At 37.4% G+C, this 13,477-nt stretch overlaps 2 protein-coding genes across 3 annotated transcripts; both read left to right on the top strand.

Annotated features, from left to right (window-relative positions):
* The first annotated feature begins 549 nt into the window (after positions 1 to 549).
* LOC147274073 (Adaptin family protein) lies at positions 550 to 7,514 on the top strand. The gene is made up of 15 exons (XM_086257297.1): positions 550 to 714; positions 1,348 to 1,545; positions 2,113 to 2,226; positions 2,400 to 2,650; positions 2,805 to 2,940; positions 3,058 to 3,237; positions 3,378 to 3,470; positions 3,570 to 3,781; positions 3,888 to 3,951; positions 4,120 to 4,299; positions 4,609 to 4,701; positions 5,294 to 5,697; positions 5,975 to 6,164; positions 6,245 to 6,448; positions 6,961 to 7,514. The coding sequence occupies exons 1-15, from the start codon at positions 628 to 630 to the stop codon at positions 7,258 to 7,260; spliced, it is 2,706 nt and encodes a 901-aa protein (XP_086113423.1). The 5' UTR covers positions 550 to 627; the 3' UTR covers positions 7,261 to 7,514.
* Positions 7,515 to 9,079: 1,565 nt separating this feature from the next.
* On the top strand, positions 9,080 to 12,800 carry LOC147274072 (serine/arginine-rich splicing factor SR45a-like). Of its 2 annotated transcripts, none has more exons than XM_086256856.1 (7): positions 9,080 to 9,205; positions 9,938 to 9,960; positions 10,070 to 10,153; positions 10,362 to 10,473; positions 10,834 to 10,983; positions 11,749 to 11,812; positions 12,384 to 12,800. In XM_086256856.1, exons 2-7 carry the CDS (start codon positions 9,938 to 9,940, stop codon positions 12,578 to 12,580), a joined length of 630 nt encoding a protein of 209 aa, XP_086112982.1. In that variant the 5' UTR covers positions 9,080 to 9,205; the 3' UTR covers positions 12,581 to 12,800. The 2 variants fall into 2 exon arrangements, with proteins under 2 accessions (XP_086112982.1, XP_086112983.1); XM_086256857.1 differs by having other exon boundaries at positions 9,125 to 9,205; positions 12,378 to 12,800.
* The last annotated feature ends 677 nt before the right edge of the window (positions 12,801 to 13,477 follow it).

Below are 13,477 nucleotides of genomic sequence, written 5' to 3'. Positions count from 1 at the left end.
CCCCAATTTTTGCCGCCACCACCATTTCTCCCCTCGCCGTGGGCCATCACCCCTACTACCATCATCAACTTACCACAAACATCATTTTTATTGTTGCCACCATCACCATCACTCTTTTATAAAACTACTATAAATTTCGTATTTAAATTCCATTATGATTACATTTATCCAAACAAGAGAATTTACAAATTCTAGAATTTTAAATCACGTCATTTTTAATTCCGTCATTTGTGAATTCCTTAGTAGTTTCAAATTACTTCATCCAAACGCTGGAATTAAAAAATGACAATTACAAATAAAATAATAAAACTTTTTAAATTTACAAATCTATCAAATACACTATTGACCAAAAAAAAATTACAATAAATCAATTAGCAAAGCTGGTTGCTGCTCCACAACAACAGCCTACAAGCCTCGGAGTGAGCTCGCAAGTCAAAAGCAAAACTGGTCCGGTCGGACCGGCCCACTAGCCAGTTCCCACCGGTTCGGATTTAAGATGGTCATTTTATTGTAATCGGTTTTTTTTGTTCTTCTTCTTCTGTCGTCGTCTCTTTTAGACGAAGCATTTTGGTCTCTGGCATTGCGTTGTAGACTGAGAGAGAGAGAGGAGGAGACTCGAGCAAAGAGATGAGCGGGCACGACTCCAAGTACTTCTCCACCACCAAGAAGGGTGAAATCCCTGAGCTCAAAGAAGAGCTCAATTCTCAATACAAGGTTCCTCTCTCTCTCTCTCTCTCTCTCTCTCTCTATCTCTCTCTATCTTTCTCTCTCTACACACACATGTATATGTACATGCGTATTGATCTCTGATCTGCATCTTATAGGCTTTTGATTCTTCGTTGTGGTGTTTTGTTGCTTATCTAGGATTGTTGCGAGCAGATCTGTTAGTTTAAGCTGTGAATTTGTTGCTTAGATTGCTGTTCGCTTTCGTTCAATTCTGTTCACTGCGACCTGTAGGGTTTCAGAATTTTGTGGATCCAATACGGAATATGTATTCGATTTTCAATGAGCTCTGTGTTCTCTGTTCGGTGCTGTAGAAACTGATGGAAATGAAAAAAAAAATCTGCTCTTAGATTGAGTATAATATGAATGTAGTTGCAAACCGAGCATTTTCAATTGCTCACAGTGCAGGGAATTGTAGTTTTACATGATTTATATTTGGCATTTCTATTATATGAGCTCTTCCTTTTTGATTTGTCTGATTCACATCACAATGACTATGAACATTCATTTATCATTAAATTTTGCTTTCTTTTCTTGAGGTGTGTTTGGTTATATGATTGTGCCTTTCTTGTGTACTTTATCAGAAGTTTTGTGATCATAATCTTCGTTTGAAGTGTGGTACAGGATAAGAGAAAAGATGCTGTTAAGAAGGTGATCGCCGCAATGACTGTTGGGAAGGATGTTTCGTCACTTTTCACAGATGTAGTGAATTGCATGCAAACAGAAAATTTGGAGCTGAAGAAGCTGGTTTATTTGTATCTGATAAATTATGCTAAAAGCCAGCCTGACCTAGCAATTCTTGCGGTCAATACATTTGTCAAGGTAAAGCACTAAGGAACTTTCAGTTATTTTTGGTTCAAGCGATTATTTGTTAGTGTGATCTTGATGTCAGAATTTATCTCCCTTACTTATATGCTAGTAAATAGGGAAAAAGAAAATAGAGGTGGAATCTGGCCATTTGATCATAAGTTAATGGGCAAACCATATGCGATAAAGGCTGACATTGCAAGCTTCAAGGGTGCAGATATAACAAATTTTCTAGGTGTTAGAAAAATGATAAGGTTATCATGCTAAAGCAAGTAGAAATTGGATTCTTCATTCCATAATTGAATTTTAAGTCAATAACATGATCTCTTTCCTCACTTCTCCTTCTGATCTACTTAATTGAATGTCTTTAAAATGGACAAAAAGATATTCAAAGTTTGACATTCAGGACAGCCAAATTGGTCTTATGGCAGCTCCAAAGGATATCAGGAACTTTTTTTTTTCCCTTTGTTTGAAAGGATGAGTTTAATTATTCCTTTTCTTAGATTGTTTGACTTGAACATTTATTTAATAAAGGTTGTATTTGTCTCTAATGAACTTTGTGGTCCATGATCAACTATGCAGGATTCACAGGACCCAAATCCTTTGATTCGTGCTCTAGCCGTTCGGACAATGGGTTGCATCCGTGTTGATAAAATTACAGAATATCTTTGTGATCCCCTTCAGAGGTGTCTTAAGGTTGATTTTTAGTGCTAATATATATTTTGGGCATCCTTGGTTGTTGGAACGTAGTGTCAAGTTTTATAATTAATTTTTAGTTTGCAGTCTTTACTTCTCAACAATTTTGCACAGTATTTTACTTGGTTTGCTTCTTGCTGTCTGTTGTCTTAGTTTTCTGTACTTTATGACAGGATGATGATCCATATGTTCGCAAGACAGCAGCCATATGTGTTGCCAAACTTTATGACATAAATGCTGAGTTAGTGGAGGATAGGGGTTTTCTGGAGTCTCTCAAGGATTTGATATCTGATAATAATCCTATGGTTGTAGCAAATGCCGTGGCTGCTCTTGCTGAAATTCAAGAGAATAGTAATAGACCCATCTTTGAGATCACTAGTCACACTCTGTCAAAGCTCCTTACTGCCTTAAATGAATGTACAGAGTATGTGTACTTTTAGTACTTATTCAATTAATATATTTTGAATACATTTACTTCTGACCGACTATTTGAGTCACTGTAGATAATATTGTTCTTTCTTATCTTTTATTGAAATCTTTTTCAATTGTTTCCCTAACTTGATTGTGGTACTGTTCAGGTGGGGTCAAGTTTTTATATTGGACGCTCTTTCTAGATACAGGGCAGCTGATGCTCGTGAAGCTGAAAATATAGTAGAACGAGTTACACCACGACTACAACATGCTAACTGTGCTGTTGTTCTTTCAGCCGTTAAGGTGACAATTCCAACTTTTAATGTTCTGCATCATATTATCGTTGTTAATGCTTTCAGTTATCATCATCTCGAGTACTTCCATCATTGTCTTATCTTTTCTCCGTCTTTTTACTTTCAGATGATCCTCCAACAAATGGAACTTATCACTAGTCCTGATGTTGTCAGAAATCTTTGCAAAAAGATGGCTCCTCCACTTGTAACACTACTCTCTGCTGAGCCTGAGATACAATATGTTGCGTTGAGAAACATCAACCTTATAGTACAAAGACGGCCCACAATTTTGGCCCACGAAATTAAGGTAAATTAATATCAGTCTGGACTGTAGCTGCTTGATCCAACACACACTCATATATGCACACAAAGAGTTTATACTTGTTTTTGACTATGTGGTCATGTTGTAAGGAAGGCGCACTTACAAGATTCTCAATTCTTTTTTAGGTGTTCTTCTGCAAGTACAATGATCCAATTTATGTCAAGATGGAAAAGTTAGAAATCATGATAAAGCTTGCTTCAGACCGAAATATAGATCAGGTATGTAAATTTTACCAGGAGTTACTATTTCATATTAGACTTCAGTGGTTGAAATGATGTTGCAATCAGAGTATCATGCTTACTCCAACATTTCTGCAGGTTCTATTGGAGTTCAAAGAGTATGCTACAGAAGTAGATGTGGATTTTGTCCGAAAGGCTGTCCGTGCCATTGGTCGCTGTGCCATCAAATTAGAAAGAGCAGCTGAGCGGTGCATTACTGTTTTACTTGAGCTGATTAAGATCAAAGTAAATTATGTAGTTCAAGAGGCCATTATTGTCATCAAAGATATCTTTAGAAGATATCCGAATACGTAAGTTATGGGTTTATTAGTGTTTTTTTTTTCTTCTTATAGTTATTGTGATAATGAAGGCTTCTGCCCTTCTGAAATTTGTCATGAATCTCTATCTTGATTACAGTTATGAATCCATCATTGCAACTCTATGCGAAAGCCTTGACACTTTAGATGAACCAGAAGCCAAGGTACTTATATTCCTCTTGCTGTTAAAAAGTAGTTTTACAGCTTAAGCCTTCTATTTTTGTTTCCTGTTCTTTTTAAAAGAAGTTTCACTGCTTTGCTTCTTGTTTCCATGCTCATGTTTGCTCTCTCTCTCTCTCTCTCTCTCTCCTTCCCTCCCTCCCTCTCCTAAGGCATCAATGATCTGGATAATTGGTGAATATGCGGAAAGAATTGACAATGCTGATGAACTCCTTGAAAGCTTTCTGGAAAGCTTCCCTGAAGAGCCTGCACATGTTCAGTTACAGTTGCTGACTGCAACTGTCAAACTCTTTCTTAAAAAGCCAACTGAAGGACCCCAGCAGATGATACAGGTTTTGATTTTTGTATTATTCACACATATTGATCCTCTTTGGATTTGGCTTCTCTTCTTCTTCTTCATTTGCCTTGAATGACTTATTAGAATGTGTAGTACCATCATGGAAGCGATTATTGTTTCAATTAGATTGTTGTAATATAACCTAATATCTAAAAGGCAAGAACGCTGTCTTATTATTATGAGTAATAATTTCTATGGCTTATTTATTTATTTCTAAAAGTATTTCCTTCCTTACTTGGGTCACAATCGTACTGTCTTAGATATGATCTAAGTAAATTCTCACTTTGTAGATCCATATTTGCAGGTTGTTTTGAATAATGCTACTGTGGAGACAGACAATCCTGATCTGCGAGATCGTGCATACATATATTGGCGCCTTCTATCAACTGATCCTGAGGTGGGTTTTGCCAAAATGAATTTCAATTTCTTATGCATATAATTTTTGTTTCTTTGTCAATCTTATAGTCAATACATGGTCTTTTTTCTTGTATAAGTACAAAACTATTTTTTCCTTTTTCACTTTTTCCGGGGGAGGGGGCAATTCCTAGGTTGACCACCACAATACCTGTCCTTTTTTTTTTTTGAACTTATACAAGTGTTCCTTTTTCATTTTTGGGAGGAGGGGGCAATTTCTAGGTTGACCACATAAGATTGAATAAAGTAGTACAAGGTTTTCTGTATTGTATTTGACAGAATGCCAAAATCTCACCTGATCATTTGGACTGTGCCATTTTATGGTTTCTTTCTGTGAACCCAGCCTTTTCCAACTCCTCTGGAGAGAGTGCTTTCCGTTTTTCTTTTTTCTTTTTTGTAGAAAAGAGGGGGGGGGGGGGGGGGGGGAAGGGTACATAGAAATAGATGGTTTACATTTGAACCCCTTAGACAAACCTTGTTGGGAGTGTACGATTGATTTGACAACTTGGAATAACGGACCCTGTTGGGAGTGTACTATTGATTTGTATCTCTCATGGGTATACTTTTTATCTCAGGCAGCCAAGGATGTTGTGTTAGCTGAGAAGCCAGTGATCAGTGACGATTCAAACCTGCTTGATCCAACTCTCCTTGATGAGCTTCTTGCAAACATTGCTACTTTATCCTCTGTGTATCACAAGCCCCCAGAAGCATTTGTTACCCGTGTGAAGACCACAAACCAGAGACCTGAAGATGAAGACTATGGTAGCGAAACAGGAAATTCCGAATCACCTGCTCATCTTGCTGATAGTGCTGCATCCCCACCAACTAGTTCAGGTACTGTTCCATATGGTGCAGCAAGACAACCAGCCCCTGCACCTGCACCTGCACCAGCTGCTCCAGTGCCAGATTTACTTGGTGATCTGATGGGCCTAGATAATAGTGCCATTGTCCCTGTGGATCAACCTGCTGCTCCTACTGGGTAAATATGATGGATTGTATGTAGTGTCTTATTTGTGTCATAGGTACTTTCTAATGTGGAGTGGACTAGTTGCGCTAATAAGCTTTCAATGTGTGTAACGGTTTAGTTTGTTTTTTAAAAAGATTATAAATGAGTGTTTGTTTGATAGAGTGAATTACAGAGTTTTCAAAAGGTAAGTTTTCATTGGTTTACTATGCTGCAAAAGAATCATTCTCCGATGTTTGGTATAAAGCATGCTATAGACGACACTTACTGGATTTTCCGACCTTGCTTGCAGACCTCCAATGCCTATCTTACTACCAGCATCAACTGGTCAAGGTTTACAAATCAGTGCTCAGTTGACACGCAAGGATGGTCAAATATTTTACAGTTTATTGTTTGAGAACAACACACAGGTTCCATTAGATGGGTTCATGATTCAATTCAACAAAAATACTTTTGGCCTTGCAGCTGCTGGACCCCTTCAGGTAGTTATCATTAAACATATGATTTTGAGTGGGATTTCTCCCCAAATAAAATTTTAACTCAATACCTTACTGTGTAATAGGTTCCACAAATTCAACCTGGTACATCAGCAAGGACTCTTTTGCCTATGGTTACATTCCAGAATATGTCTCAAGGTCCTCCAAGCTCACTGTTGCAGGTTGCCGTGAAAAACAGTCAACAACCAGTCTGGTACTTCAATGATAAAATGTCATTGCATGTCTTCTTTACCGAGGATGGTAGAATGGAGCGTGCAAACTTTCTTGAGGTAAAATTATCTTGCTCCCTCTGTTTCTTTCAGCTTTTAATGTGGGGCCATTTGCATCTTCAATGTTGGAACTTAGCGCTCTACTTAGACAATAAAACCCCACATCAAGCTGATAATTGCTGTTGTTTTTTGAAGATTGTTGACTATATTATTCCAATATATTTAAGCATTTGGGAGATATAGAATACTACAACAATGAACACCTAGTATCCCATTAGGGTCATCTTTGAGCATCTTGTTATGTTTCCTTTTAGTTAAAAGGTCAAAAGTATTAGGAAGGAATGAGGATGAAGTGGTTGAAAAGTGGGTTGTCTATTTAAAAGTGGAAATTTTGTAATACAAGTTTTCTGGTAGAGAAGTTTAAAAGTGCGTCGAAAATAATTGGAAAAGCCGTTTAAGTCTGGAACTTCTTAATACAGAGATTCTGATCCTATGCTGCTATTGAATATAAATCGATTGGACTAGGAGTCTTGATTGTAGCAATCAAAACCTGATGCCTATCCTTATTGCAGACATGGAGGTCCCTTCCTGATTCTAATGAGATTTCAAAGGAGTTCCCTGGAATTGTGGTGACTAATGTTGAAGCGACTCTTGACCGCCTGGCTGCTTCAAACATGTTCTTTATTGCGAAGCGTAAAAATGCCAACCAAGATGTCTTCTATTTCTCTGCAAAAATCCCTCGAGGAGTACCCTTCTTAATTGAACTCACCACAGTCGTCAATAGCCCTGGGGTCAAGTGTGCAATCAAGACCCCAAGCCCAGAGACGGCCCCCCTTTTCTTTGAAGCCGTTGAGACTCTCCTCAAGGATTGATTCTGTTTTATATGTTTATAATTTTTGTCTCTTATTTTTGGGTAGTATTTGTAAACTCGGCATTGGCTATTGAGGTTTTGGTCGATCTTTTTCTGATCTTTCTGCTATTCTTTGTACTTACCTTCATTGCCACTTACATTGACCTTGAATTGTTCAGACTTGAGGTTTGATATGCTCCAATAGTTTCAAAAGTTGTCATGGCTTGATTGTAAACTCGCTTTATTCTTCTACCGTACATACTATTCTTTAGTCGATACGTCGTATATTTCCCGCACAATTCTGTGGGATTAGTGGTGTTGTACTTTTGCTCCAAGTCTTGTGCACTGAAACATCTCCTGCTCCCTGCACCAGCGATAATGTGTACTGGAGGTTCAAACTTTGGCACAGCCTCACATTGCAGCAGGACCTATATGCTATTTTCAATTGCAAACTTTCGATTAATTGTTTATGGGTATGATATCCATTTTTGCCTTCATCAATTTTCAATCCAACGGCTCTTGGTTACAGACTCAGATTTAATAACCATAAAATATGTGAATGTACCGACTCTTTAACTCTACTTTTTGAACACGTTTTTTTTTTTTTGGCCAAGAACTTTTTGAACATGTTAATCATTTGGTTTTAGACTTTTAGTGGGTTTAATGAAAAGAAGAGCATGGGTGTTCAGTTTGATGGGCCATGCACTAGCTATATTTTAAGGTTTGCATACATGTAGCGGTTGTGTTAATTGTTCTATGACTCTTGGTGAGTTTCTATAACCTTTGTGACTAATAAATTAAGTGACCTTTTATGGTTACTCTTGCTTTTGACCCATAACAATCACAATGTCTCATCAATCAATGTCAGAGTTCCATTAATTTACTATTGAATTGATCGATGGAACTTTTTATAAACAGAAAAATTGATTGATTTTTAAAATAACTCATAAATCAAATGGAAGTAAGGCAATATTTACTGGTTTTTCAATTTTTGATTTTTTTTTTTTTTTTTGGTCTTAGTTGAGTTGCCAGCTGCAAGTAAATCTTTATATGAGAAAATTCAGATATATCTTGGAAATATTATCTTATGGAAACTCCAGAAGGTGCAGCAGCAGGAAAAAAATATTCACACCACTTATTTCAACTTTTGTCAGACAGAAAATTAACAAGTATGCTAGATCTTGTGGATTACCATCTTTGGAGGGACTGTAGCTGCTGAAACAAGATAGGCAATGGAAACAAAAGTTCTATGTTGAAATTGTATGATTTACCTCAAAAAATTGTCAATTTGTGCTGTATGATTTACACAGATAAAGCAAGAGAAGAGTTCACATATCATTGTGTTATGGGCTTTTATGTGCAGTGCTGTAGAGAAAGTAGAATGGGCAAAAGTCTCACCTTCATTAAGATGGGTGAGATTAGGACAAAAATTATATAGATTTGTTCTTATCACTGTCACTGAATAATAAAACTAATTTATTTAAAAATTGAATCATCTCTAATAAACTCTTCACCAAATTTAAATTTAAGAAAAAATTACTTAAAACGTAACTCAATTATTCCCTAAACCGTTCTCAAATCTAGAAATCCCAAAGCTTTTTCCTAAATAAGATTGGCTGTTTGGGTTCCCAAATTAACTATACCATTTGAATGTTGTTCCCAAATTGACTTTCCACTCACAAACATATCTCCAAATTTGAGAAGAAAAAAAATTAAAAATTGATAATTTTGAAGAAAACTCTAAAATTTATTGGTGGGAGTAAAAAAGAAAAAAATGAAGAATCAAGCCAAGTGGGGCGTAGCCAACCAATGCTGAAGGTTCTATATTTGCACGTGAGAAAGCAGCGTCCAGTTGCGTTTGTCATATACTAATATACTTTCTTCTTCTTTCGGGGCACAGTTTGAGACTATTTTCCTCTCACCGCGTTAGGGCATCTGAGTCGACTCAGCGATTCAACCAGCCAGAGGTAAAGCTACCTCCAATCCTTCCCTTCATTTCAGTACCTCCTCGTTGAAACATAATCTAGGGCTTTGAAGCTTCTTAACCTGCTCTTACTTTTACGCCTGTCAATTTTTTCTGGAATCTCTTGGTATTTTGAATGATTGAATTTGAATTGCTTAAATAGATCTCTGTATGATTTATGTTGACTATTTCGAATTGTTATGTTAAATTTAACAACAAAAGAGGTTTGAAATTTCGGTTTATATTATTTGTTTGGTTGCTGAGAAAAATGCAGGAAAAGTATATGAGAATTCAAATATTTACTGTATATGGGTATTTAGGGAACTTAATTCTGCATTTCATTGAGCGTAATTTAAACTATTTGTAAATGAATTATGTAATTCATGTGCTTGTGTGTTTATCACCTCATAGGAAGTAAAATAAAACTATATTAACTTAACTAAGCCGGTTTTTTTTTTTTTTTGTCTTAAAAATTAACATACGAATCTGACTCCAAATTTGAACCGTAATCTGAGTGCGGCTTTCAGATTTTTCAGGTACCCATTTTATATGTATGTATGTACTTAATGCATGCATGATGCATGTATGTGTTCTCCCATATTTGGTTTGTATGTATGTATGAAAGTAAACAAACATTGCGGACAGCTATATTCACATTTTAGTCATACTGAAAATTTCATATTAAAGGGCATCTAATATTGTTTTCCTCTTCTTCTTTTTTGTGGGTTACTCGTAGATGCCATACCCAAGAGAAAGAAGGTCAGTTCCCATTTGAGGTTATATTTGGAATTACAATTTTGTTCGCTTAATAATGATATGAATCTTGTATGATATATTTCTCTTTGACTTTTATTGATTCTTCCCATAGGTCTGCTTCACCACACAGCTCCCCTTCACCTGGCAGAGGTCGCCAGTCACGATCATTGTCGAGGTCTAGGAGAAGTCGTTCTAGGTATAATGGAAATCTCAATTTAACTGTATTGTATCAATTAAATCTGGGCTATAGGCGCTACTATATACTTCATACATTTTTTTTTGGAGGCTGGTTACATTTGAAAATTTTATGGTTTTATAAGACCGGGTTTTATTGAAACGTAAATATTTGGTTTCAAGCTTTGTTGAGTTGACTTGAACATTAAATCTGGTTTTTTTGGCTCCAGGAGTCGTGAATCTGTTGATGCATCCAATCCTGGAAACAACTTGTATGTAACAGGCCTATCCACAAGGGTTACATCCAGTGATCTTGAGAAATTCTTTAACAAAGAAGGGAAGGTATGGGTTATTGCAAATTTAGTTCTTAAATAATATATGGCACACAACTTACTCTGAGACCACTTCATGTGGATTTAATTTATTGTGCTGTGGTGCTTTCAAATGACTGCAACTTTTAATTACCAATGTCTTAAAAAACAGAAGAAAAAACCAAAAATTTTTGTGAAGTGTACTTTAGAAACACTATATCTTCTATCAGGCCATCATTAGCTAGGTCCGTTGTATTTCATTTGGCTATTATACTTGGATCTCCCTAGAGATAAGGAGAATTGTAAGTACTAATAAAGGGAGTAATCTTGGAGTAACTTATTACTTAACAGAGATCGGATGTTGAGGAAATTACATAAACTTTGGTTTCAGGTATTGGAGTGTCATCTAGTTACAGACCCGCGCACCAGAGAATCTCGTGGATTTGGGTTTGTCACAATGGAAACTGTTGAGGATGCGGAGCGCTGTGTCAAGTATTTGAATCGTTCTGTGCTTGAAGGTCGATTAGTCACTGTGGAAAAGGTATCAGTTTCTCTCAAAGGATGAAAGATAGTTACTGTGTGTTATGCGGCTGAATTATTTTTACTTTATTTCTTATGAAGATTTGCTTTCTTCAGAAGTGTTGCCTGATAAGTTTTGGCAGCAGGTCTGGTCAGTGTAGCTTCATCGAATTCACAATCTAAGCTCTAAACAGTTGAAATTATCCCATTCACGACATGAGTTCTGCGTCGACATTCAAAACTCATCAATTCAAATTCAACCATTTTGCCAAGGGTTGTATGCCCTTTATTCCTCTTTCCTCGTTGGCAACAGCATTCTATGGTGTTTTATTAACCTTAATATTTAAGATACCCTAGAGACATGGTAAATTCTTCTTGTTGCATTTGCCTTTTGGGCTTATCCTACTTAATCCGTCGAACATATATATATATATATTTATATATTATCTTATTTGTTAAAATAAAAGAAGTTGGAAGCTGGACAGAGAATCTTCTTGCAAGGCATGCCTTTTGCCTTGATGTTACAGTTAGGAGGGTGACTTTAAAAATAAGAGAATATTTGCACTTCTCTGGACCATCCAATTGTGTAGATTATAACCATCCCCATGGAGGGCAGTTTCCAGTTATCTTCGAGTAATGTGAAGTAGTTCCAAGCAGCAGCATGTGGAAGGCACTTTTACTGTTTTGAGTAAATTGTTGACTTACTTATCTGCCATTCTTTTGCTTTGATTAATCTGTTCACTTGTTTATCTGCCGATGTTATCTAGCATTTTGTGTATATATGCAGGCGAAAAGGAAGCGAGGGAGGACACCAACTCCAGGAAGGTATCAAGGTTTGAGGGATAAACGAGGTACATACTAGGATCAGGATTTTATTTTTCTGGCAATTGTAGTTTGTCACTAACCATGGACCATCATTTGTCACTAACCCCATTCTCTCTTAGAACTTTTGCCACTCCTCTACCAGTCACCTTTGACTCTCCCTATCACAAAACTCTCCCTGCCACATTTTGTGACTGGCCCTTTAGGCCTGAGCAATCTTAGCTTCAGCATGCCCGATTTTTCGATGTAGAGCATGGTAGCTAGAATTCCTGTGGTCTCCTTGTTGCTGTACTCTTGAAATTTCATGCCCTGTCCAGCCCACCTTGATTTGTTTCTCATTGGAAAATTTGCCTCTTTGACCTCATCTCAGCTTTCATGCTCAAAAAATGCAGCTGAGTCTTATGCATGATAATATTTAAAAATTATGGTGTTCACCCTTCTTAAACTGTCCTTGATATCATAATCTTATGGTGGCTCTTTCCCTTCTAAGATGGGAAGGTACTGAACTTTGACTTGAGGATTGAGACACCAACTTCACTTTAAATTTATGTACTGTTGCTGTATTCATATTTTATGTTTTGCATGGTTAAAAAGATGCAGGGCGCGATCGTGATCGTGATCGTCGAAGATCTCGCAGCTATTCACCACGTCGGTGGCAAGACAAGGATCCTCATTCCAGGGACCGCCGAGGAAGATCACGCTCTCCATATGCTAGGAGGATGGATGAACACTCGGACTCGTATAGAGGGCGCAGGGAACGCTCGTTGTCAGGTGGCAGAAACGGCTACCCTAGATAGAGAAAAACTAAGCAAAATACACATCTGATGTTCCCTGCATTTATTTTCTTTTGTGCCTATGATGTGGGAGTTTGGGATCTTATTACATTTGCCCTTCTATTTTACTGAGTGTTTCTATAATTTTGTTGTACCGTGTATGTTAACAATTTATCCTAAAGCAGACACCTGTCTTGTTCACCGTAAAGGTATTGTAGTTGTATGCCACATTTGTTGTTCATTACTTTGTCCAAGCTTGCAAGTTTATGTTGTGGGGCTATAAAAATGCTGTGTTTGAATCTTTTTACAACATGTGAATGCCATTGGCACCCATTTATCCATGCAAGTATATGAGGAAAATTTTCCTTTGTCATTAAGATAGTGGCATAGAAGGTTCACTGGTCTAGCATCGGAGGAAGTGCACCAGATACTAGCCCTCCAAGAAAAAAGCGAGGGAAAAGGAAAATTAAAAAAGGAAAAGAAAGAAAAAAGGGGTAGGAGAGAGAGAGAGAGAGAGAGAGAGAGAGAGAGAGAGAGAGCATGTGGGGGGAAGGGAGGAGGGGGGCCCACGCTTTGAATTTTCCAAAAAATGAGAAAGCGGAATTGAGAGACTTTTGAGTGAGTGAGAGTGAGAGTAGAGTGCGCTCCAGCTGCATTGCTACTCCAAACAATGGCGGACTTGAAATCAAATTTCAAATTTGTGCAATTTTTTTCGTACAATTACACACACATAGTAACGACGGTACAATATACACTGTATTGTTTAGGCTTGCTAGGATAAGATCCGACAGCTGTGCTCCTGACACGTGTACGTCATTTCCTCTCCCTTTTTCCTCAAGTAACCGGCCCCGGTCTTTTTTCCTCTTGTCTCCGCCTTTGGCTCGGCTCGGCTCGGCTGGCTTCGAGGTCTAGCTAGCTAGA

The sequence above is a fragment of the Dryas octopetala genome, chromosome 9 (genome assembly GCF_963921425.1).
Source record: "Dryas octopetala chromosome 9, drDryOcto1.1, whole genome shotgun sequence".
NCBI lineage: Eukaryota > Viridiplantae > Streptophyta > Magnoliopsida > Rosales > Rosaceae > Dryas > Dryas octopetala.
This window is presented reverse-complemented; position numbering and strand designations above follow the sequence as displayed.

What these genes read in the sequence shown, in the direction of transcription:
- LOC147274073 (XM_086257297.1), top strand. Translation starts at nt 628, where the DNA reads ATGAGCGGGCACGACTCCAAGTACTTCTCCACCACCAAGAAGGGTGAA. An exon ending in GCCTTAAATGAATGTACAGA is followed by an intron (nt 2,651 to 2,804) that starts GTATGTGTACTT and finishes GGTACTGTTCAG; the next exon opens with GTGGGGTCAAGTTTTTATAT. An exon ending in CAGACCGAAATATAGATCAG is followed by an intron (nt 3,471 to 3,569) that starts GTATGTAAATTT and finishes ACATTTCTGCAG; the next exon opens with GTTCTATTGGAGTTCAAAGA.
- LOC147274072 (XM_086256857.1), top strand. Translation starts at nt 9,938, where the DNA reads ATGCCATACCCAAGAGAAAGAAG. An exon ending in TCTTTAACAAAGAAGGGAAG is followed by an intron (nt 10,474 to 10,833) that starts GTATGGGTTATT and finishes CTTTGGTTTCAG; the next exon opens with GTATTGGAGTGTCATCTAGT. An exon ending in AGGTTTGAGGGATAAACGAG is followed by an intron (nt 11,813 to 12,377) that starts GTACATACTAGG and finishes ATGGTTAAAAAG; the next exon opens with ATGCAGGGCGCGATCGTGAT.